This window comes from Antennarius striatus, chromosome 10 (assembly GCF_040054535.1).
Source record: "Antennarius striatus isolate MH-2024 chromosome 10, ASM4005453v1, whole genome shotgun sequence".
NCBI classification, from domain to species: domain Eukaryota; kingdom Metazoa; phylum Chordata; class Actinopteri; order Lophiiformes; family Antennariidae; genus Antennarius; species Antennarius striatus.
In genome coordinates, this window is record NC_090785.1 from 22,221,263 (window position 1) to 22,247,500 (window position 26,238).

The following is a 26,238-nucleotide window of genomic DNA, read 5'->3' on the forward strand; positions in this document are numbered from 1 at the left end:
GTTCCATTTTTCCATCTTACCCGGTTCGTAAGATGTGTGAAAAAAATTCAAAAGTTGAACTTTGACCTTGACCTATTTTTCTCGAGGTCATCTCATTTTCATCCCCTTTGCTGCCTTAGTAATGTGCTTTTTCATCTTTCTATCTGCAACAGTTATGAAGATATTTGGTGGACGAATACTGACAATTACAACACATCACCGCTTCGTGGGATGTAACAAGGTTTTCTGAAATGTTTTTGGAAATGCTGGAATAGAACCAGTGATACTTGTTAAGGTGAACCTGTCAGTCTTAACAGGGCTTCAGAGTAGAAACCTTTTGTCTCAAAGTGATTGTAAATACTCATTCCAGATGTTAAATGGTGTACAGTTATGTTCTAAATAACAGTAGTGAGATAAATCACTGTTTTTGTTTCAATTTCAACCTCTACACCGCAAGTACTTTTCCTTAGGTCATACTAAAGGTATAGAAAACCAACAGGCTTGTCGTTGTGCCGATTCTGTGAAACTCAATGATCAACTGAAAGGGGTGTGCTAAAAAATTTGTGGTGAGTTCAATTAGGAGGAGCGTAGATTCTGGAAAAAAAGCTTTATTTTTTCTTAAAAACTGAGTAAAATGGGTCCCAAAAATTCCTTCGGGATTAAAGTATGAGTGTTTTTTTAATGAAGAAATGGATAAAAGAGGGAAAAAGAATTACAAAGAAGTGCCGAAATTTACAGGCTGTTCAGCTAAAATCATATCAAATACTTTAAAGAAATGGCAGCCAACGCCAGAAAGACAAGGAAGATAAAGACAAAACAACTGCTGGAATGGATCAGAGAATAAACAAATAACTCAGCCGATGATCAGCTCCAGGAGGATCAGAGAAGATCTAAACTTGCCTGTGAGTACTGTAACAATCACACGTCTATTTTATATAAAGACACTTTATGAGGAGAGCAGATGTCACAAAAACCCAACAATCCACTATATTCAACGACTTTGTGACTTGTGAGGATAACCAGCTTTTTTATCCTGTTTTTATCCATTATGTTGTTGAATGCCTGTTGGAGTCAGTGTTGGTCTTGGATCATTTTCCTTAGGGTGGGCAGGCTGTTGCCAAAGGTGTCAGAGGGACACATTCAACTCTTAGTAAAAGACACTGAAGAGACCAAAAATTTGGTCTAAATAAAGTAATTTGCAGTACTAGTAAATATATTAGTTACAGTGAAGCTTTATTGAATAACTGACATTTTTCTTTTCATTTCATTTTTTTTTTCAAGAAAACAAACATTCCCAATGAATGTCAATCGTTGAAGCTCTCTTGGCGCTCCTTCGACATCTCTTTGTATAGCTAGTCTTTTGGGTGGACAGCTGATCCAGACGTACACAGAACACACGTTTTTTTTGTTTCTACCAAAATCACGTTAAGACAGTGGGCGCTACAATGGATGTGAGGGGCATATTTTCCCTCTTCTTACCACTCTTGACAGAAGCCCCATCATATGCTTGACCTACCAGGTTCTCTTTGTACTCTAGGCCGTGTGTGGATTATTTTCTCACAAAGATCTGCTGCATCTTTGCAGATTCAAAATGGAGAAAACGTTTCTGGATATCTTCCTAATTAATTGTATTTAATGACAACACAGTGTAATTAAACTCATGACTACACATGGTGAAAAACAAAATTAATTGTTCAGCTGACTGATAGTCCCTCCAGGTAACAAGCTTGTTTGTGCCTCTCAGATCTTGCATGCAGTGCAAACCTGAATAGAAACAAGTGACACACATTTTTTTCCACCATCACATTGAAGCAATACCAAAAGTTTTTATTGTATTATTTAGTGTGGAAAAGGGAATTTTAAAATGTTGTCATTCATACTCCACATCGGCAGGTGGCGCCATAGCGCGTTTAGAAGGAGAAGAAGAGCCAGGAGCGAGGAGGAGCCCGTCCGGCGGTGGTTCTGCTGTTGCTACGCTGAAGGTTACATTTAGTGGACGTCGGACATAAAAACAAGGGAGAATGCTGAGGGTTTGTCTCCGGGGGACTAACGCTGTAACGCGGGTAAGACTCGTTCCGGCCGCGAAGCAGACCTTCAGTCTGCGGGGCCTCAGGCCCCCCGTGACCCACGAGAGCCTCAAGGTTGGCTTGTATTAAACAGTCTGCTGCTAACTGACCTCAGCACCTTATCAACTGAGACCCGGGATGGGAAAAATTAAATAAAGCTTGTAGGCGTGTAGAGTCCGCTGGGTGATGTTAGTTCAACCTAAAGAAAACTAGTAGGTTGAGCTGAATCACTGAGAATTACTGACACGTCTCAAATGTTTAATCCCAACACTGATGAAGGTGATTCTGGTGTTTTACTCAAGAACAAAGATTTCTGATCCTGGTTCTGTCGTCGTCACATGAGGGAGCATTAATGTAAGAATGGATTGTTACTGAAGGCCGCACTGGGCGTCTGTCTTCTTCTTTTCCTTTGGGCTTTTCCCTTCAGGGGTCTCCACAGCCAATCAGTGTCCTCCATCTAACCCTGTCTTCTCATCCTCTTCTCTCACACCAACTACCTTCATGTCCTCTTTCACTACATCCATAAACCTCCTCTTTGGTCTTCCTCTAGGCCTCCTGCCTGGCAGTTCAAAACTCAGCATCCTTCTACCAATATATTCACTATCTCTCCTCTGGACATGTCCAAACCATCTCAGTCTGGCCTCTCTGACTTTATCTCCAGAACCTCTAACATGTGCTGTCCCTCTGATGTACTCATTCCTGATCCTATCCTTCCTGGTCACTCCCAGAGAGAACCTCAGCATCTTCATCTCTGCTACCTCCAGCTCTGTCTCCTGTCTTTTCTTCAGTGACACTGTCTCTAGACCAAACAACATCGCTGATCTCACCACAGTTTGGTACACCTTTCCTTTCATTTTAGCTGAAACTCTTCTATCACACATCACACCTGACACTTTCCTCCACCCGTTCCATCCTGCCTGGACACGCTTCTTCACCTCTTTTCCACACTCTCCATTGCTCTGGACTGTTGACCCTAAGTACTTCAAATCCTCGACCTTCTTGATCTCTTCTCCCTGTAACCTCACTCTTCCACTTGGGTCCCTCTCATTCACACACATGTACTCTGTCTTACTGCGGCTAACCTTCATTCCTCTCCTTTCCAGGACAAACCTCCACCTCTCTAGCTTCTCCTCCACCTGTTCCCTGCTCTCACAACAGATCACAATGTCATCTGCAAACATCATAGTCCATGGAGATTCCTGTCTAACCTCGTCTGTCAGCCTGTCTTACAGTCCTCATACATGTCCTGCACCGCTCTAACATACCTCTCTGCCACTCCAGACTTCCTCATACAATACCACAGTTCCTCTCTGGACACCCTGTCATCAGCTTTCTCCAGATCTACAAAAACACAATGCAGCTCCCTCTAGCCTTCTCTGTACTTCTCTATCAACATCCTCAGAGCAAATACTGCATCTGTAGTACTCTTTTTTGGCATGAAACCATACTGCTGCTCACAAATGTTCACTTCTGCCCTTAGTCTAGCTTCCACTACTCTTTCCCATAACTTCATTGTATGGCTCATCAGCTTTATTCCTCTGTAGTTGCCACAACTCTGCACATCTCCCTTGTTCTTAAAAATGGGCACCAGCACACTTCTCCTCCATTCCTCAGGCATCTTCTCACTATCTAAGATCCTGTTGAACAACCCAGTCAGAAACTCTACCGCCACCTCTCCTAGACACTTCCATACCTCTACAGGTATATCATCAGGACCAACTGTCTTTCCACTCTTCATCCTCTTCAATGCCCTCCTCACTTCATCCTGACTAATCTTTGCTACTTCCTGGTCCACAACAGTCACCTCTTCTAGTCTTTGTTCTCTCTCATTTTCCACGTTCATCAACTCTTCAAAGTACTCTTTCCATCTTCCCATCACACTACTGGCACCTGTCAATAGACTTCCATCCCTATCCTTAATCACCCTAACCTGCTGCACGTCCTTCCCATCTCTATCTCTCTGTCTTGCCAACCGATATAGATCAGTCTCTCCCTCCTTACTGTCCAACCTAGCATACAAGTCATCATAAGCTTCTTGTTTGGCCTTTGCTACCTCTACCTTCACCTTACGCTGCATCTCCCTGTACTCCTGTCTACTCTCCTCAGTCCTCTCAGTGTCCCACTTCTTCTTAGCTAACCTCTTTCTCTGTATACACTCCTGTACCTCCTCATTCCACCACCAAGTCTCCTTATCTACTTTCCTTCCAGATGACACACCAAGTACTCTCCTACCTGTCTCCCTGATCACATTACCTGTAGTTGTCCAGTCATCTGGAAGCACCTCCTGACCACCCAGAGCCTGTCTTAACTCCTTCCTAAAAGTCATGCAACACTCTTCCTTTTTCAGCTTCCACCATTTGTCTTCTGCGCTGTCTTTGTCCTCTTGATCTTCCTCACCACCAGAGTCATCCTACACACCACCATCCTATGCTGTTTGGCTACACTCTCACCTACCACTACTTTACAGTCACTGATCTCCTTCAGGTTACACCGTCTACACAAGATGTAGTCTACCTGTGTGCTCTTATAGGTCACTCTATGTTCCTGCCTCTTCTGGAAGAAAGTATTCACTACAGCCATTTCCATCCTTTTTGCAAAGTCAACTACCATCTGTCCTTCTGCGTTCTTCTCCTGGATAACAAACCTGCCCATCACCTCCTCATCACCTCTGTTTCCTGCACCAACATGTCCATTGAAGTCTGCACCAATGACAACTCTCTCACTTCTAGGCACAGCACTGGGCATCTTTAGACTATTAAACACATGGGAAAAACCTGTAGAAAGCATAATGTTAATATGATGAAGTGATAGGACAGTGGTTTAGTTTATTTTTAGCCTGTTAAGTTTCTTTATTAAAAAGTTAACTGGCAGAATCCTTGCAAGGAGCTGGGAGTGTCTCTGCTCTTGTTGTCAGATTATCGTTGAACACAAATTAACCTGGGTTCCATCCCAGTGACTGGATACTAAAAAGGATCCTCTGCTGTTTCTATCAGATGTTTTAGTTGTGGAAAGGCCAGCCTCACAGCTAAGTTTGTTCCTGGCATCTTCAATGGGAAACTTGTGGTCATCAATGAGTTCATTCCCTCTGTAGATCTAACAAAGTGGAAACATGCTTCTGGCCTTCAACATGGATTACTTTTGACTAAGAGTTGGGTTCACTGCAGTGTTTGAGGAATCTTGCAGCATTTCCGTGCAAAGAAAGTCATAAAAGATTCATTTTTCTGAATTTGATGTTGTACGTTGTGATTTATTTTTCATTATCTGCAGTAATCAGAAAAAACAAACAGTTGTAATGGGGAATACTATGACGCCAATGTGGCCTAACGACATCAGATGAACCAGCTTTTTGTGTCTGTGTTCATCACTAACTCGGTCTACCTGTCTGACCCCCTCTCTAGCAGAACTTGAGGAGACCCCAGCTCTCCAATCTGCAGCCCAGCCGGCCGTACTCAGCAGCAGGGGGCAGGTAAAGGGAACAAAGTTCCACCACAACTACAGGAAGATGTTGTCACCTCATGTTGATACCAGACTAACGTTTTCTCTCTGATCCTCTTCCCCAACAGTGGAGCTACTAAAGTAGCCGCTACTGGTTTGGTGGCATTAGGTGGGGGCATTGGAGGTACTATACTCTATGCCAAATGGGACCCCAAGTTCAGGGCGGCTGTGGAGAAGAACGTGCCGTACTCGGACCAGCTGTTGGGTCTGGCTTTGGGCCCCCCTTCTAAAGATGATGGTCTGCCACTCAAAAAGCAGGTCAGGATGGACTGACAGCGTGTTTGGACACTGAAAATGCTTTTTAGAAGTTATATTTGACTGTGTGTGAACAAAAACACTACATTCCTGAACAGAAAGCAAGAATATAGAAGTTAAATATGTAGAATATATTTATATTCTAAAATCCTTCTAACAGCATTCACTCTGAATTTACAAATGGTTGGATGGTTGCTTTGAGACGGGATCTGTCTTTGGAACTTAGAACTTAATTCTTTGTTCCTTGGTTGTTTCATAAAGAAAAACCCCGCCACAAGGCTTGTTACGGCTTTGCGTTGGTTAACATACAACACGTATGACCAACATTAAATATCAAGCTGGCCAAAATCCCAAAATGAAGCACTTTTTTCACAATTAGTCACACAATTAGCGCATATCCGGTCAACAAAACTTCGAATCTGTATTTATGTCAATGAATTCTGAATCCAGTTCAGTCCTCACATCAGACGAGGTCAATCAGGAATGTCTCTTTCGGTCTTAGTTTGTATCCTCAGTTGCCAACAAGCAGCTGTGAAACATTGTGGTGAAGACAACTCTGTCCAAAACTTTCTTTTAATCTTGTGTGTGTTGATTTACTAATGAGGTTGGTTCTAAAATCTGGTTTGTACGCCCGTACATGGTCAGACTTTGTTCTGACCGTATGTATATTAAATAGTTTGTCCCCTCTCTGCTCATCTGTCCTGTAGGAGTTGGTCCAGCCTCCATCGATGCTGGAGAAGCAGGTAAAGCTGTCAAAAACCAAATCTGAGAAAAAGGCTTCCGATACTCCACCAACTGAAAAGAGTCCCGTGTTGTTACAGCCAGCACTGGGGATGGAAGGTGAGTTTCTGATTTGTCTTTAAATACTTCATTGTGTACATTTTTAAGTCAGTGTGGTGTATTTCCTATAAGCTGCTACTTGGCTCCCACACTTTGAACCCTGCGGCGTATACAGCAATGCAGCTAATCTATAGATTTTACGGCCACTGGTTCTGTGAAAGCGTCCATCAGGAGAACAAACTCCACTCCTGCTGTGACTCCTGGAGCCACTCCACTTCAGCGTGAATCATGTATTTGAAGCGGAACTCCGACGTGAGCGGGAGACCCGGATGACCAACGGCGACAAATCATTTACAAAAACTGGCCACATGCGAAAAGCGTCCTGTTTCGAGGTATGCCAGTGGATCTTAACGGCGTGGAGCATCGGGAAAGAATCCACGATCGCCAGTGGGCGTCGTAAGGCTGGAGAGAACAGCATGACTTCAGCGTCTGGAGATGACAGAGAGAGAAACGTGTGAAGGAGATGTTAGATAGATAGATAGATAGATATATACTTTAATGATCCCAAGGGAAATTCAGGTGTTGTTGTTGTGAGAAGACGATGACTTCTGTGGTTTTAGTAGACAGGAGGAGGACGAATGAAAAACTTTCTGACTGTTCTGTTTTGTTCCGTCAGCCGTTTAACTCGTGTCACCGTTTGGAAACAATTAGGGTTGGAAATAAACACAAAATCTTACTGTGCAAATATTTCAAACATATATATATATATATATATATATATATATATATATATATACACACACACACACACACACAAAAAATCTTTTTTTTCTTTTAAAATTTCGTGGGTGTGGTTTATACTGTATACCAATGCGCTCTGTGTTCCGGGAAATACTTTTTTTTTACTGTGAACACTAGAGGGCAGCATTGTGTCAGTATAGAACCATCGGCCTACGGTTCTTTAGAAAGACATTGTGACAATAACTGTCGTCATATTTGGTTGTATATATTTATATATGTATATTTATTATATGTATATTTATCATCAGCACATTCTTTCCTGATATAAGCGTTATCCAGGTCACACATGGAAGGTATTTGCAACTGGTATTAACATAAAATAATGCACTATAACCACAAAAGTACAGGTGCAACTGTTTGTAGTGCTATGGAAAAGAAGAATCATGCCCCAGCATAAAAGTTTGATATGGACTTTGTCATTTGAAAACGTAAATGAGATTTAGGTGCAAATCAACCTCTGTCAGGTCAAACTATGGCAGGACAGCACCTATGACTGAATCACTGATGGCAGTCAGCTGTCCTTACAGAAATATGGATTGCTTTAGTCTGCAGAACAGCTATGTCAGACTGATGTGAAAATATATTTCACATTAACATTAAATACATTGAAAATATACAAGGTAAAGTTAATAATTCCATAAATATTCACCCCCTGCTGGACAGAATTATTGGGATGCCCCAATGGTTTCTATGTGGACGTGTTTTAATCAGTCTGACAGATCAGGACACCTACATTTGTCTCTATTCTTTCTTGCAAAACAGCGTCAGCTCTGTCTGCTGGAGCACTGGGCGTGAACATCTCTTCTCAAGTCCAGCCATAAGTTTTCCTTTGGATCGAGGTCTGGGTTTTGACTGACTGTTTTTTTATGATCCAGGTCCACCTCGTGTTTGTCCACAGCCTGAATCCATCCGTCTTGACAACAGACAAACTGTAACTCGACCACCTTTCATTTGTTTCGTGTTTCATCCAGAAGCTTCAGCAGAGGCAACTCACATCATCTCAGCCATCAGCGAGGTCCCATCAGTCCCTGCTCCCTGTGACTCAGCAGCAACCGTCAAAGGTGACAAAACCTCACGAGAGCCCTTTGGATGTTGAAAACCAGTGCAGGATCTACAAGGATGAATTATTTAACCGTTTAACTGTGTGTGACGTGACAGTTTGGTCCTGACAGGCAAAATCGCAATGAGTACATTACTAACTTGTTTAATGTCAGCCACGTGAATGAACCAACATTCAGTTTGACAAAAAACAAAAGTTTCCAATGCTTTTATTTCATGTAACATATTAAAGTAGCTTCTTGTCAATATTTCCAAGGTAAGAAAATGACTGATACCCCTTAAATAGTCTGTCTCTGTCACATTATTGGCCTGTTAAAGAGTACTTGGTGAAAAAAAACGATTACGCTGTGCTTGTACGTTGGTGTTTATTGCAGAGGAGTGTAAGGACTGCGCTGGGGGGGAGCGTCAGCTGCTGACAGCAGGAATTCAACCCGACACGGAGTCCAGTTCGGACTCTCCACCTCTGGAGGAACGTCCAGCAGAAGAAGTGACGGCTCGACTGGCTCAGCAGGAGCAGGATGAGCGAGACGCGTTAGCATGTAGGCTATCAGCTACACGGGTGTCGTGTCTACCACGTGAATAAATCAACACACACTAATCCCTCGTGCGTTGGTAGTCACGTGACACCGTACGCGCGTTCTATTGGCTGACGGCATCCGGAAGTGCGCTGCGTTCAGAGACTGACAGAACGCAGCGCACATCTGGGTGTTAAAGAAACACTTTACACGATCTGTCAGTGTGGGAAAAGGTAATACAGATAAAAGGTGGTTTAATATCAGTTCATAAACATTTAAATTATCATAAATAATATAATAAATAGTTCTTACTCTATCGTGGAATTTCTCCACTTGCGGGTGGTTCCTGGAACGCATTAACCACGAGTTACGAGGGATTAATGTAACTTATTGGACATTAAGTGGTTGTGATTGAGGTACATTGGTCTGTGTGTGCACACATCTGCTCTTCTAAAAATATTCAGGTGTGTTTCTTCACATCTTGTTAACAGAAAACCTCCTTTAACACACAAACACGTTGACCTTTTGTGTTTCCTGTCAGCTGTGTCGTCCAGCCTTGAAGACGCGTTGGCCAGCTCTGCTAAAGCCACACTGCTGGCCATTGAAGCCCAGGATGAGGCCATGCAGGCCATCACACAGCACACACACAAACTGAAGGAGGCCATGGAAGCAGAGGTACATCAGAATGTGGTGTGGACACACACTAGTGCCTGTGTGTGTGTGTGTGTGTGTGTGTGTACAAACGAGCGATGCATGCTGTAGCCATAGGAGCGGGTTGGCACCTCATTGATCTGGGATTCTAGAATGTGACGTAACGTATCGACCAGTTCCATCAGCGGTGAGGTTTTGAGCGTGTATTTCACAGACATCTATCTACCACTGACAGTCCACTTCACCTGTTCTGCAGGAGTTTGTGGTTTCACAGTGAGGTGGGGGGAGGGGAGGTATGATCATTAGAAAATGATTGATTAGTATTGGATGCCAGTGTTGGAGGTTCAATAAATTGGGTCTGCAGCAGAAGGTCCTGAATGTGGCAGAAAAAGGGAAAGATGCTTGATGTTCCCACGTTCCACCAGAGTCTTATGAGTCTGCTTATGTGCAAAGTATTAGATCTGTGTTCTTGGAGAGCGTTTAAGGTTCATTACAGGCAAACCTCGGTTTCCGACCACAATTCGTTCCTGAAGGCTGTTCGAATAGCGATTTGTTCGAATTCCAAATACACTTTATCCCATTACAAATAATGTAAATGGCCTTAATCCGTTCCAAGTCGCTAGAAAACTACCTTCTTTCAACATAATATGTTATTTCATGATGTCCTTTATATATATAATTGTATAGTAATGAAACATATAAAAGAAATGTAAAAGAAAGAAGCAAACATGAGAAAGAAAGAAAAAAACAACATTGGTGTAATCAGGTTAGCCTGAGGTACGAGTTACCGTCATGTTTTGGACAGAAGTTTACGGTACCGTAACTCGTAACATAGGCAATGGAACGTAAATTAAATGAAAAATTATTGAATACAGTAAACTAAAATAAAAAGCACATTACAGTCATGTTTTCTCTCGACTTTTCTCGCCTTTTTCTCACGCTTGGCGGCGAGAAAAAGTGTTTGTTTCGCGTTCGACTTCCAATTTTTGTTCCACTTATAAGACAAAAAAATTCTGAATTTTTTTGGTCGAATTCTGATTTGTTCGATGTCTAAAGCGTTCAAAAACCAAGATTTGCTTGTATTTGCTACCGTAGAAGTGTAAAATACACAGACTTGATACACTCATTTTTGTGTTGGGTGTTGGAGAGGATCCAAGCTTTGTCGTTTAGTTGGTGGTTCAGCGTAGAGGAGTAGAGCTTCTGCAAAAACAAGAGCATGGAATAGATGGTCCTCTTCCAAAAGACGTAGTACATTTGTTCCTCGGCTGCTTTCTTTAGCAGGTGGAAAGGAAAGAATACACACAAAAACACACACACAGGTCTAGATGTGTAACATGGACCGATAGGGTACACCTTCTAGAATTAGCAGCGGAGTACTACACCAGTACTGCCCTGACTGTGATGCTAAACAATATAAATGCTTTACGGTGTTTTGGTAACAGTTGCTGCTCATGCAGGTTTCACCTCAGGAGAAATCCTCCCAGTGGAAGGATCTGGAAGCGGCTCTCGCTCAGAGAACGTCTGCACTAAATGAAGCTGGAGCTGCTCTTCTGACGGCCAAGTAGGACAAACGTCCAATCAGATCCTCAGGAACACGACGCACATGTGTTTTGTTTTTACCACAAATTCAGTTTTTCAATGAGTTTCACAAAGAAGCAGTTCATTTAGGATGCATTGATTTGTCTGACAAACTGAACATATTTAATCCATGAAAACTTCTTTAATTGCCTTTACTTAAAAATATATTTTATAGCTATATACTAATATACTGTGCAGAGATTATTTTGATGAATCTCTCTTAAACCTGACTCTTTCTCTCCTCTCTGCAGTGAAGTATTGAACGGCCTCCGGTCGGTGATCGACGACTCCAAACAGTTAAAGATCACTTCTGTCCGTCCGCTGGTTTTAGCAGCAGAGGAGAATCTTCACAGTATGGTGGTGGAGTTGGACAAGGCCGTCACTAAAGTAAGGGTGTAATCTATTACATTCTAGACTTTCATAACATGTGATTTACTTTCTAATTTTATTATGTTTCTATTGATTCTGATGTAACGTGAATTTTCTAGTTTAGGATCAATAAAGTAAATCTATCCATCTTTACACTCGACCATCCATCCTCTGCCGGTCTTGGGCTTTAGTCCACAACCAGCAGAGGACGGGTCTCACTGAGGTTATTTCAGCCAACAGGGGGGACATACAGTATCTATCAAATGGTGGGTCAACTAACTTTCTTGTCAATTAAAAGTTGTGATTTTGTCTTATCTTTAATTAGTAAAACAAGGTTAATTCTTGTAGTTTAAATGAAATGTAATCAGTTTATCTTCCAGAAATAATTTTTAAAAAAATCATTTTTTGTGAACATTTCTTAACAAAGAACTTAATATTTAATAATATTTAATAATTAATTTAATAAAGAGTCATACTTTTTCACAAACCTTGTACATGAAATTAAATTGACATTAAAGCTGACTTTGATGTTTTTGCAACATCACAGCACTTTTCACAACAAACTAAAACATCTCAATCTTGATCCGTCATATTGTTAATATACTCAAGAGATTATTTTCTTGCAAGAAAGCTGTGTTGTTTCATCAGGACGGAATGAACGGCACCACACCTCTTACGTCACTCAGTGCCGTGTATTTTTAAACGTTCAAACAAAATGTACTCCTGGTAGGGTCACCCAAGGCAAACAGGTCTCAGGTGAAGGGCCAGACAAAGAACGGTTCAGAAGATCCCATGAAAAACGGAAAAGGGAAAAATGTGACCCTGCCCGGAGGAAGCCCTGGGCCCACGTCTGGAGCCAGGCCTGGACGGAGGGCCCGTCAGCGAACGCCTGGTGGCCGGGTCTGCCACGGGGCCCGGCCGGGCTCAGCCCGAAAAGGCAACGTGGACTCTTCCCACCCCTGTGGACCCACCACCCGCAGGGCAGACTGATGGGGTCGGGTGCGCTGCCATATGGGTGGCAGTGACGACAGGGGGTCATGACAGACCAGACTCAGGCGGCAGAAGTTGGCTTTGGGGACGTGGAATGTCACCTCACTGGTGGGGAAGGAGCCGGAGCTTGTGTTGGAGGTGGAGCGCTACCAGTTGGATCTGGGGGGGCTTCCCTCCACGCATAGCCTTGGTTCAGGATCCAAACTCCTGGATAGAGGCTGGACCTTGTTCTACTCTGTGTTGGAGTTTACCCCGGTGGATGAGAGGGTCGCCTCCCTACACCTTAAGGCTGTGGGGGGGGGACTCTGACTGTTATATGTGCGTACCCAAAGAACGAGATCACGGATTCAAGCGGCTGAAATGGTCTTTCTCAGGCGGATAGCTGGTGTCTCCCTTAGAGATAAGGTAGAAACACTGCTGTTCACGAGGGGCTCAGAGTAGAGCCGCTGCTCCTTCAGGTGGACAGGAGTCAGTTGAGGTGGTTTGGGCATCTGGTGCGGATGCCTCCGGGACGCCTCCCTAGGGAGGTGTTTCTGGCACGTCCAGCTGGGAGGAGACCTCGGGGCAGACCCAGGACCAGGTGGAGGGATTATATCTCAACACTGGCCTGGGAACGCCTTGGGATCCCCCAGTCAGAGCTGGTGGATGTGGGGGGGAAAGGGAAGTTTGGGGCTCCCTGTTGAAGCTGCTGCCCCCGCGACCCGACTACGGATAAGCGGTGGAAGATGGATGATGGATGGACAAAATAATCCATAAACATAATCCCCATTTTCCCCGGTAATATTGCGGTCCACAACCTTTCTAACTAAAGTCCACTTCACGCAGCAAAACGTGCGCACAATAAAGTTAATATTAGTGAAAAGAACGAAGAACAAAAAAAAGTATCATCCATAAAAAAAAGTAGGAAACAAACCCACAGACCCGCCGGGAGCAAAGAAGTCACTACAAGAAAACACCGGAGAGGGAGACGTAATCCAGAACTGAGGCGCTGCTTCCTGGTGGCGTCCAGTTATCCAACAAGGCAGCGACTCCGTGTGGACCCCCCCCTCCACAGACGGGATTTAATCTGGTCCAAACGCTGAGAGGAAAGTTTTTTGGGGTCGGTCTGTCTTAGTAGCCACAGATTTCTTCCTCCTCTCCTCTCTGGGCATCTCTTTCATCAGTGATCAATCCATCCGTACTGATCCAGTGGAAACGTTCCTCGTGCAAATGTAAGTCTTACATTTTGTGTGCATTCCTAACAGCCTACAATCATTTCTGTACTCCACACGTACGTTCATGTGAACGAGTCACAAAACCACCTTCGACTCATGTAGGTGCTTTTATTACATTTGACATGAAGAAGTGAAGATCGTCAGCGTACTGTGGAACCTTCGCTTTGTAAAGAACTTTCTTCTGATTGAATTGTTGTGTGTGTGTGTGTGTGTGTGTGTGTGTGTGTGTGTGTGTGTGTGTGTGTGTGTGTGTGTGTGTGTGTGTGTGTGTGTGTGTGTGTGTGTGTGTGTGTGTGTGTGTGTGTGTGTGTGTAAATCCACAGGTGCAGTCTTCAGAGTCAGAAGCCAAGATCGTCTCCCAGTACAGTGAACTGGTTAATGAAGCCAAACAACAGTTCCAGAGGGAGGTCAGCAGCCTGACCCCAGAGATTCAAGCCAACTGGAAGAGCCTCAGTAAGACCACACACACACACACACACACACACACACACACACATCCACAGATAGCAGAAATAGTACAGTATTTCATTTTGCCTTTATTTGAAGATAGTAACCATAAGGTCATGGTGTTTTATAAAAAACATAAAATGCTGCCTTTGTATTTTAGTTTTTTAGCTCACCTCCACGGTTATATGGAGTCGACGTGACTGAAGGTTCTCAGGTATACAGGTCAGGGTGGATATCAGTGTTGAATGAAGTCGATTTGGCTGGTAGGAAAACATGTTATTCATTCATCCCAGAGAGATTCAGAATGGACCTTTGGTCATGTGTGTATTTCTCTGTTGAAACGCTTCGCCGTCTATAGAAATTATATTAAAAAGACGTGTTTTTTCCTAGAAACCTCTTTAGGTCCGTGGCAAGAACTGAAACATGTAGTTATTTATTCACTAATAGAGTGATGACGAGGAGAGAACGATTAAACAGTGTTATGGTGAACATCACTGGAAGAAATAACAGAAAAGGATTAGGATGAATGAGGATACTTGAAAATCAGCACACAAACTTCAAACACACGACATTCACAATGAAGTATACAATATGTCTTCACATTAGCATACAGCGAATGCGTGAGGGATTACTGAACTGTGTGTGTATGATGAAACGGAGGCTTTTTGGTCAAATCTTGGGACAAGAAAATGTTGAGAAGAGACCCCCAAAAGTTTTGTTTCTGTCCGTCAGCCGGGAAGCTGTCGACGGACGACCTGAACGCCCTGATCGCTCACGCCCACCGCCGCATCGACCAGCTGAATCGACAGCTGGCTGAGCAGAGAGTCAGAGAACAGATCCACATCGACACGGCGCTGGAGCAGCAGAAGCTGGACAACCAGAAAGCCCTGGAGAAAGCTGTCGGCACGACCACGCAGCACGTGAGGGAGGAGGCGCGGCTGGAGCAGGAGAAACGGGTAGGAAGGAGATACGATCTTCATGTGAAGCTAATAACAGGAGGGCACTGGTACTGACAGGGAAATGTGTGTGTGTGTGTGTGTGTGTTCGTGTGTGTGTGTGTGTGTGTGTGTGTGTGTGTGTGTGTGTTCGTGTGCAAAGTTGTCAGAGTTAAGGGAAGTGATGGAGGCGGAGATGAGGACTCAGCTCCGGCGTCAGGCGGCGGCGCACACAGACCACGTCCAGGATGTCCTGAAGGTCCAGGAGCAGGAGCTGAGAGCTGAAGCTGAGCAGGTGTGTGTGTGTGTGTGTGTGTGTGTGTGTGTGTGTGTGTGCAGACGGAAAAATCACTTCAAATCACTTGGCAGGGAGAATAAAAACCATGTTTCTTCTTCTTCAACATGTGTGCCGGTAAATTCTCATCATGCTGATGTTAGAATATTGATGACTCAGCCGTTTCTGAAATACTCAGACCAGCCAATTTGGCACCAAAAAACATGTTAAAAAGTCACTTTAAAAAAATAATAAATTCTGATTTGCACTTTTTATATCTGCAAACAATCCATCCAAGTCGTTCTGTGGGATCCGTTCAGGTGCAGAGCAGCAGGCTGCTGGAGCAGGAGACCCAGTACCGGCAGCTGAGCCAGGAGCATCTGGACAGCTTCACCCTGGACATCAACGCCGCCTACGCCCGGCTGAAGGGGATGGAGGAGGCCATCGACAGTGAGACACACGAGACACATGAGACACATGAGACACATGAGACACATGAGACACACGAGACACACGAGACACACGAGACATGAGACACACGAGACACACGAGACACATGAGACACATGAGACACAAGAGACACATGAGACATGAGACACACGAGACACATGAGACACATGAGACACATGAGACACAAGAGACACATGAGACACATGAGACACATGAGACACACAAGACACATGAGACATGAGACACACGAGACACATGAGACACACGAGACAAATGAGACATGAGACACACGAGACACATGAGACACATGAGACACATGAGACACAAGAGACACATGAGACATGAGACACACGAGACACATGAGACACATGAGACACAAGAGACACATGAGACATGAGACACACGAGACACATGAGACACACGAGACACATGAGACATGAGACACACGAGACACACGAGACACATGAGACACATGAGACACATGAGACACATGAGACACAAGAGACACATGAGACATGAGACACACGAGACACATGAGACACATGAGACACAAGAGACACATGAGACATGAGACACACGAGACACATGAGACACACGAGACACATGAGACACACGAGACACATGAGACATGAGACACACGAGACACATGAGACACATGAGACACATGAGACATGAGACACACGAGACACATGAGACACATGAGACACACGAGACACATGAGACATGAGACACACGAGACACATGAGACACATGAGACACATGAGACACACGAGACACATGAGACACACGAGACACAGCTACGTGTACTGTGTGGAAAACAAGACAAATATTTTTAGTAGTGAACATATAGACCTTTTTTTTTTTTTTGCCAAACCAGTCCATCCCAAAATATTCTAATATTACTCTCAGAATATTTCTGATGATGCTCCTAACTTTGTGTGTGTTGGGGAGGGGTTGCACTTAAAGGTATCCCAAAAGGAAAGACCCTAAATTACATTTATTGGGTGAAAAGAATGTTCCGTCAGCTTTCGTTGTGTTTATGATATAATTGGTTGATACCATAATTACACCTGTCAGGTGTTTTTGCTGCTTAAATACTGAAACCCTGTTCTTGAAATAGTTGCACTGGAAGCACCACAAGCAACTTTGTTGTTCAGTATTTCGGTGGGTGGGGTGAACATTTGGCTGTCAGAAGGACTTCCTGGTCCTCCTTTAGATGTTAATTCAATTAAAAACAAAAGTGGGAAACCATTTCAGGTACAAACATCCTCAAGTGACAAATCAGAATTTGTGAGCAATGTTATAATTGCTTGTGTGCAAAATGATCCTACTTGGAAGAAAATAATGAAAGAAAAATTGGGTATCTTCTCATTTTACATACAGTTTACAATCACTGTTATAGTCAGACAAACTAAAATACGTTTTGCCCCTCGGTTTAGATAATTATTGGAGCTTTTCAACTCCATTCATCTTCATTCATAGAGGACATGAGTTCTTAAATCACAAAGGACTTGTATTTGAGGGTAGAGCAGGGAGGAAGTGTCTACACAACTGTTTGAAAGTCTACAAACACAACCCCGGGACGTTGCTGCCCCGCCGTGGAGTTCACACATGTCAGAATCACTAAAGACCTCCGTCACCAAACCACAAGCTGCCCTGCCGGCTGGCGTCATGCAGGGAGCACCGACACCCGTAGGAATGAACGGAAAATTAGATGTTAACACTCCACATGTCAGAATTGGATGAGCTGCACCTGTAGTGACGCGAAATAGCACATTTTTTTTGCTTTTTTTTATATTTGTCTTTATTCTACATTTCCATTTATTGTACTATTTGTGTATTTTGTTAATACAGACTTTATTCCTTTCTCTAATTACTTAGTTTATTGATCCATCACTACTACCTAAAGCCTTGTATAAAGGAGCCGCTGATACAAACAATATAATTGTTCTTGAGGGCCAGAAAAGTCACTTTCTGACTAATTTACTGAAAGGCTTTAAAAACTATCCAGGTTTTTACGATTCCACATATGCTACAGTACAAATATTTGTATTTTGTGTCCTTTATGTAGCATCTACAGTAAAACTAGCAGTTTTTTTCTTGTAATTTTTTGAACTTTTAAAAGGAAGCAAGTTAATTAATACGTGGAGTTGTACGTAGAAAACTACCACACAACAGTACACTTCTGTGATAAAACAAGTGGTAAAGATCTTAATTTGAAATCCATGATCCCTTATTATTACATCTCCAAATACAGGAGGAGTTTTTTAATGAATGGTTTTTTATAAATGAATTTTACTTTTCCCAGTTGGTAAAAAATGCAATTGTATGAAAATATTTTGCATGTTGATTTCAGGCCACGTGGTCGCAGAGGAGGAGGCCAGAAAAGCTCACCAGCTCTGGCTCTCAGTGGAAGCTCTCAACTACACTCTGAGAGCCGACGCAGAATCTCCCAGCATGCCTCTGGATAGCGCCGCTCAGGCCGTGCGAGACAGCTGCCAGGACGACGACTTCGCCTTGGCTTTGTCGTCAGCGCTCCCCAAAGAATCCCTGCAGCGCGGCGTCTACAGCGACGACTCTCTCCGCGCTCGCTTCAACTCCCTGCGACCTTTGGTGCGCCGGGTCGCGCTCATCGACGAAACCCACAACTCCTTGTACCAATATTTCCTGTCTTACCTTCAGGCAGCCCTGCTGTTTGAGGGCAAACAGGAGCCCCCACCCTCCCAGTTGTGCAGTAAGGATTTAGACGCGTTCAAGCTGCTTTCGTACGCGAGCTACAGCTTAGAACAAGGAGATCTGGAGTTTGCAGCGAAGCTGGTGAATCAGCTGAGAGGAGAGGCCAGGAGAGTGGTGGAGGACTGGCTGACTGAGGTCAGACTCACCCTGGAAACCAGACAGGTTGTTAGTTTGCTGTCTGCTTATGCAAATGCTGTGGGGCTGGGGGCGACGCAGGCTCCGTAGGCCGTGTGTTCAGTTTAATATCGGGATCATTGCAGGAACAAATCTGTGTTGTGTGGGGATTGCATCTCTGCTCAGACGTACCACAATGTTTATGTAAATTAACTCACGTTAACCAATGGATGGATATTATTTGGCAACATATGTTTATTTTTAGATATTAAGTCACTGTGGAAAGTTTAAGTGTAAAAAAAAAATCTGATGTACCCATGGCAACTGAAATCGTCGTTTGGAACACATTATTTATGCTTGACTTTTATTTTTTTCTTCCTCAAATCAAAGTGATTTGACATTTTGTCACGATACATTTTCTGTTACTACTGCATGTTAATTTTAAAACAAACAATCATACCATGTTGGATTACGTCATTACCGATACTGCAATAAAAGACTGACCTGTTAAAAATGTTTACAGATATTTATTTGTAATTAATGATATCAGAAATGTAGTTTGAGCCACATCTGTAGGATATCCAGTCTGTTGTGGGTTAAAACCACCGCTTTAATACAAAGTAAAAAGTTCAAAATGATACATTAAATGTAGAGGTGACAGCGCCACTGCCACCTGCTGTAGTGGATGTGCCATTACATGGTTGTTGAAGACGTTGATTCGTTCATTTCAGACGAGGATGGATGACGAGTTATGGCTAACATTATTTTTGTAGTTTGTAATTTAAACAACCGTAACAAACCCAGCAAACATCGTTTACATGACTCTTAGCTGAGATGTTGATTTTATTTCAGCTTCCTAATAGATATTATCCATTATCTGATACCCAGTTAATGATGATACTTTAAGTCATACTCAACAGAAAGTAAATTCCTATTAAATAATGATTTAATATGGGTAGTTCTCAACGTACAAACAAAATTGATTCCGAGAGGTTGTTCATAAATTGAATTGTTTATAAGCCATTATTTATTAAATTTCAATCTGTAATTGCTATTTGAGGTCATTTAAATGTTATTACTACTCCAAATACAAAAGTAGTACTCCCTATAAGACAAAAGAACACAAAAACTGCACAAACAAAATACTAAATGAAATCAACTTCATTAATCCCCCGTAGGGGAAATTATTTGTCCACTCATTAGTTGTTGTTAATCAGGCATATATGTATGTGTGTACAGACTCAAAACACACACACACACACACACACAGACACACACACACAGACACGAGTCCTGTAGGCAAACAATGGGAAGGTAGAACAGCGGGTAGCTCCTGTGTGGTGCACCCAATGAACAACTTGTATGGGGATGGTGCCTTGCTCAGGGGCACAATGGCAGCGCTCAGGAGGCGAAAACATATACAGTGATACCTCTGTACTCGACCGCCTCTATACTCGACCAAATCGGTGCTCGACCAAAAAATTCGAGTAGAAAATGTATCGGACCCCGAACAGATTTTCGGTACTCGACTAGCCGGGTCTACCCGAACGCGCTCCTCGGCCAGCGGGTAAGCGTCAGTTCGACTCAGACTGCCAGCGGAGTAACACGTACGCAAATTACGTACGCAAACGTACGTACGCAAATTATAGCAAAATATGAAAGTGGTGTACGAGTGTCCGACCTCGCGTCGCAGTACGAAATGGCAAAGTCAACCATTTCCACTATCTTGAAGCAGAAGCAACTGACAATGGACAGGTTCCTTCTTAAAGAAAGAGGAAGGCTACTGCCCAGCCAGATTCACCTCCACGGAAGAGAGAGAGAAGGGAGAAAACCCCTGGAGGTGCGTTACCTAGCGTCATCATGGAAGGGATCAACCACTCTCCGAAACGTAAGTAAATTATACAAAATGGTTTATAATGCTTTATCTTTATCTTGTACTGCTTGTGCACATTTACTATTCATTGTTGTTTAGATACACGTTCTTATAATATTTGAGGTATTTTTCTAAATGGTAAGAACGGATTAAAATACTTTCCATTATTTCTTACGGGAAAATTGGTTTCGGTGTTCGAACAAATCGGTGCTCAACCACCACCTCAGAACGGATTATGGTTGAGTACAGAGGTATTACTGTATATATACACACACCATTTTTTCCGCACTATAAAGCGCACCTAAAAGCCTAAAGGTTTCTCATGAACCCGTAGAGCGCCTTATAATCTGGTGCGATTTATATATGGATTAATATTAACATTGGTTAAAAACATGGTCGCTGAAAAAAAGCCGCCAGTCATGCCGCACTCCGCCACCAGGGGGCCCCCTCACAAGGCACTCGACTAAAGGTGAATAAAGACCCTCAGAGCTGAGGGTCTGTTCGCACTGACTGCACTCGTAATGAATTTAATCAGTTTTTAATGTCAGGTTTTTTAATATGTGTGTTGACTTCTTTCTAAGATGGCAAAGTGATCAAGTGATCAGGTTTCCTTGAGGCTCAGAATGTCTTATTGACATAACAACAGGGGCCATTCAAAGGTAGTCAGGAAGTCATGAATACAATCATGACTGTCTGAGCAGCATGGCTCTATCTAGTGGACGGATTGCGCAACTACAGCCGCTGTGGTTTATCAAATAATTTTTATTTATTTTTTATTGTGTGCGCCTTATAGTCCAGTGTGCCTTATAGTGCGGAAAATACTGTGTGTATATACTGTGTGTGTGTGTGTATGTGTGTATATATATATATATATATATATATATATATATATATATATATATATATATATATATATATATATATATATATATAAATAGGCCCTAAGTACAAGGGCAATAGAGCCCAAATATCAACCACAGTAGATCTGACCCAAGGTGCAGGCTATGTAAAGAAGCCCCAGAGTCAGTCCAGCATGTGGTAGCAGGGTGTAAGATGCTCGCCAGCTCAGCATACATGGAAAGGTACAACCAAGTAGCTGTGATAGTGTACAGGAACATCTGTACCCGGTATGGACTAGAAGTACCCAAATCCCAATGGGACATACCACCGAAGGTGGTTGAGAACGACAAGGCTAAGATCCTGTGGGACTTCAGCTTCCAGATCGACAAACAGCTACTGGCTAACAAACCGGACATTGTGGTGATGGACAAAGAGCAGAAGAGAGCATTGGTGATAGATGTGGAGATTCCAGCTGACGCCAACATCAGGAAGAAGGAACACGAAAAGATTGAGAAATATCAAGGGTTGAAAGAACAGCTGGAACAGATGTGGAAGGTCAAGGTTAATGTGGTCCCCGTGGTAGTAGGAGCACTTGGGGCAGTGACCCCCAAACTGGAAGAGTGGCTCCAGCAGATTCCTGGAACAACATCTGAAGCCTCAGTCCAGAAGAGCGCAGTCCTAGGAACAGCTAAGATACTGACAGAACCCTCAGACTCCCAGGCCTCTGGTAGAGGACCCGAGCTTGAGGATGACACACAGATACCACCCCACAAGGGTGAGAGGGACATATATATATATATATATATATATATATATATATATATATATATATATATATATATATATATATATACATTTTATTTTTTTAATTAATTAATTAATTTCCATTGGAACTGGCACCAGATTATCAGCAAACAGGGATTTGATGTGTTTGTTTTCCAAGGATGATGCTTACTGCAGACTGTTCTAATACTCTTTCCAGTTGATTATTGCACCAGTTAAAGAGGGTTGGACACACAATGTAATCCTGTATATAGACCCCCAGTTTGGGGGAAGACACCTTTGTGTTGGATGTCTTTTCATCCATTTGTTTTGTTTTTTTTATGATATAGGTTTTTTTCACCGGTGTTAATTTCCTAAATATTTAATAGAAGACCCTCCTGATGGACTGAATTTTAAAAAAAGCTTTTTAACAGTTACAAAACAGGAGAATAATTTGCTTTAGTTTCTGTTCATATGCTAATTAGGGTGCTGAGCATAAAGATCTGTCTGTTGTGGAATAACCTGGTACAAATCCACTCTACTGCATTTTCTTGAGTGATTTTTCTCCTTCAGTATTTTCGTCTGTGATTATTATTGTACAGAGAGTTTCACTGATGTTACTGATGCTGTAGATTATCTAATAGTTATTTGGGGTCTAGATTGTCTCCACATTATGGATCAATGTTGATTATAGATTTAAGAGAAGATCATAAAAACGAGGATGATCTTAAAAATTTAATTTTATCCGGTTAGAATTTGAGGTAAATTAATTTAATAATTTCTTTACACTCTTGAATTGCTGTGCAACAAAATTGTTCACATAAGCTGCTATAGTGTATGTTCATTTTGATTTAGAGTTATAGCTGCATCATTTCAAAGAGATTTTAGTTGTAAATATGTGAATTTTTATCAGGTGAGATGATTTTGTTACTCATTCATTTACGTTGTGTGCCATCTTTAAATAACTCTGTGTCGTTTACATATATATTCAAATTTACACTCATAAACAAATGACATGTATTCCATTTATTGTGACTTCAAAACTTATTAAAATAGACCTTGTGATTTTTCAGCAGGGTTCTGATGTGATTCTTTTACTGTACAAGTTTAGAGGTTCTTATAGTTTTCTTTGTGGTTGATTAAACCCAGTTTAAACCTCTTAAACTGGGTTTAAGAGGTTTAATCATCTCTTTTATAATTAGTAGGTATTCATATTTCATATAGCCAAAGTTTTGCAGCCCCAGAACTTATATAGATGGTTTATAGCTCTTTCATCATTTTGTCCCTTTTGTCGCTGGTTTTATACTGTTTTACTGTTTCACAGTCCTGTAGGCGTGTTTTTATGCTCTGTCGTTTTTATTTGATTTTGACAGGTTATTTAATTATATTATTGTTATTAAATTATTATTTTTATTCATTTAAGTTTGTTAGTATTTCTATTCAATATTTTTTTTGGATTTTTTTTTAGGTTTATAATGAGAGTTTGTCGTTTGAGTTTTGTTTTGTTTTTACGAGTGTAATCTAACTCATCAGTTGGTTTTGTTGTTATTTTACAGAATTTTCACACAATTCCTAACTGTCTTTGCCCCCCCCCCCCTCCCCTGTGTGGGACAAATCATTTGGAGTGTGAACTGGCAGTGAGGGGTGTCAGTTCACTTCCTGAGCACTGAGGTGCCCTTGAGCAAGGCAGCGTCCCCTAACAAGTTTCTCATTGGGCGCACCACGATAGAACTGCTGCTCTACCCCCCCATTATATGCACATAAAAACTAATGTACTAGAGTGGACAAATGATTTCCCCTGGGGGGGATTAATAAATAAAGTTGATTTCATTTATTTTCCTCTTTGCCCCCCTGTGTCTGTTGTTTGACTTACAGTCATGTTAAAGGTTACACACTATATCTCATGCAGCCATCATTCAGAATTAACCCAAACTTAGAAGAAATACAGAAATAGTAAACAGATTTTTAATTCACCGAGACCCCCCCCCCCCCACACACACACACACTTCCTTTTTCCATTCCTCTCTTTAATCTTCCTTTCCAACATCCACTTTCTCTCTATTCCTTGGTTTCTATTCCCTCCTTTTTCATCTGCCCCCCCCCCCCCCCCCGTCGTTCTTAACAACCCTTTTGTTTCTTTTTCGGACTTACACCCCTCCCTTCCCATTTCCTTCTGTTTATCCCTCTCTGTTTATCCCTGACTCTCCATCTCTCCCAGATAAAGTCAGCGGGTCACCCGTAGAAACGACTTGGTTCCTCCGTCATCAGTCATGTTTAAAAGGGTGTAGGACCCACCCCCCCAGTGACCATACAAGGTAACAGAGGAATGCATGGCTTGGCAGTCCATCTGTGTTATAAGAGAGACACACAGAGGAAGCAGAGCGTCCCGTCCTGCTGAGCTGTCCTTTTTACTTCACATCTTTTTCATCGAACTCATCTTTGAAATGTTTTTCTGAGAACTTGTGATCAAACCTGTCATGAACTGAGATGAGGAGCAGCCAACATCCCATCAGTCCAGCAGCGAACATCCCATCAGTCCAGCAGCGAACATCCCATCAGTTCAGCAGCGAAGCAGCTGTCCAGCTTCAAGCAGATCCAGAGATGACCAGGTTTCAAGAAGGTACGATCACAGTTCTGCTACATTCATGTTACATCAATGCAAATTACTCTCTCTTTATATTGTCAGCGGCAGTTTGTGAAAACTCTTTTCAAGCCAAAGTCAGATTATTCTTTGTAATTCCAGAAGAGTTGTCGTGTAACTGATTGTCATACTTATGACTGTCAACAATGAGACACAATTAAAACGAACTTTATTGTGATACCTTGGCTTCAACCCAGCTATACGTGATGGTTAATGCAGAATGTAATTTATGACGGATGAATGAAGATAAAGATTAATATCTCTACTTGCTCATCTTACTTGCAGTCTGAAAAGCCAAAAAAAAAGAGGTATATCTTACTTTCTAACAAAAATTAACACAATGATTTTGTTATTTTCATGTTTTATCAGAAATGTATTTTGACCAGTCTGAACCGATTCATCATCTGTAAGATTCCTATAACACTGAAGCCTAGATATAGTCGTCCTGGTTCAGGAAAATTGTAAGTTGGTGCAATTTGTTAGACTACAGCAGACTGAAAACAAACCAAAATATTGTAGAAAAAGAAGGAAAAAAAACAATATAAGGCTGAACATAGTCTAAAAATTGTGAAGAACAGCGACATACAATGCTGAATCAATATATAATATTTTTGCTCTCGTAATATTTTGGAAGTTTTCATAAGTTTTAGAGTTTAGATTAAAAAAAAATACTTTTGACTATATGTATATATATGTACGCGTGTGCATTAGAAGCTTTCTCCAGTGAGACAGTCATACAGTCGTTCCAGAAACATTTGACCATTCAGTAGGAGAGTGATGTGAGTGATAGTACTTCTGCAGTAAAAACCCTTTTTGCTGTTTTTAATGTGGATTTATGAAGTGGTGATTTGACAGTGTCCTCTAACATTTTCCAGTATAACACAAAATCTACAGTTCTGTGGATAAATGCAAACCACTCTGATATCAGTTCAGCCAATGTCTCCATGTTGGACTATGAGAACAGCTTGGTGTGTTTGTCCACAGCCTGTATGAAATGTTCTGCTGAACACCTTAAATATGGTTTTGCATCTCTACCCATTCTGTGGTCTGGGCATTCGTACACACTCATGTCACTGTTAGCTGTGTGCTGAAAACCAGAATGAGAAGAATTCAGATGATATTTTTATTACTGTTGTTAGGCATGGATCACATGACTTGGATACGACTGTCATCCCGTTGATTGAATAATCTGACTCTGATGACATCTGAAAGGAAACAGGTACCATCAGAGATCAGTAGTCGTACGTAATACTCTCACCATAGCGCGACACGACAGTAAGAGGACTTTAAATGTACGTATTCTAAAGTCATACAAGAACTTCTTCAAATGTCAGAGTTCATTGTTTCTCCTGAAGCAGATTTCTCTCTCACTGCTGGGTTTAATTCCAGTGAAGTTGGCCTTACATGGAGTTAG

The 26,238-nt window shown here is 42.2% G+C and overlaps 1 protein-coding gene and 1 long non-coding RNA gene across 3 annotated transcripts in view; both read left to right on the forward strand.

Annotated features, from left to right (window-relative positions):
• The first annotated feature begins 1,903 nt into the window (after window positions 1-1,903).
• On the forward strand, window positions 1,904-19,224 carry immt (inner membrane protein, mitochondrial (mitofilin)). 2 transcript variants are annotated; one of them, XM_068325593.1, is made up of 14 exons: window positions 1,904-2,042; window positions 5,444-5,511; window positions 5,609-5,798; window positions 6,503-6,635; window positions 8,348-8,437; window positions 8,810-8,974; window positions 9,492-9,625; window positions 11,059-11,162; window positions 11,431-11,566; window positions 14,076-14,205; window positions 14,932-15,155; window positions 15,298-15,429; window positions 15,729-15,858; window positions 18,215-19,224. In XM_068325593.1, exons 1-14 carry the CDS (start codon window positions 2,001-2,003, stop codon window positions 18,817-18,819), a joined length of 2,283 nt encoding a protein of 760 aa, XP_068181694.1. In that variant the 5' UTR covers window positions 1,904-2,000; the 3' UTR covers window positions 18,820-19,224. The 2 variants fall into 2 exon arrangements, with proteins under 2 accessions (XP_068181694.1, XP_068181695.1); XM_068325594.1 differs by having other exon boundaries at window positions 5,447-5,511.
• Window positions 19,225-24,374: 5,150 nt separating this feature from the next.
• LOC137602849 (uncharacterized) overlaps window positions 24,375-26,238 on the forward strand; it is a 7,513-nt gene continuing 5,649 nt past the window's right edge. Inside the window, exon 1 of the long non-coding RNA XR_011037206.1 lies at window positions 24,375-24,803. This is a non-coding gene — a long non-coding RNA (uncharacterized lncRNA). The remainder of the gene's footprint in view (window positions 24,804-26,238) is intronic.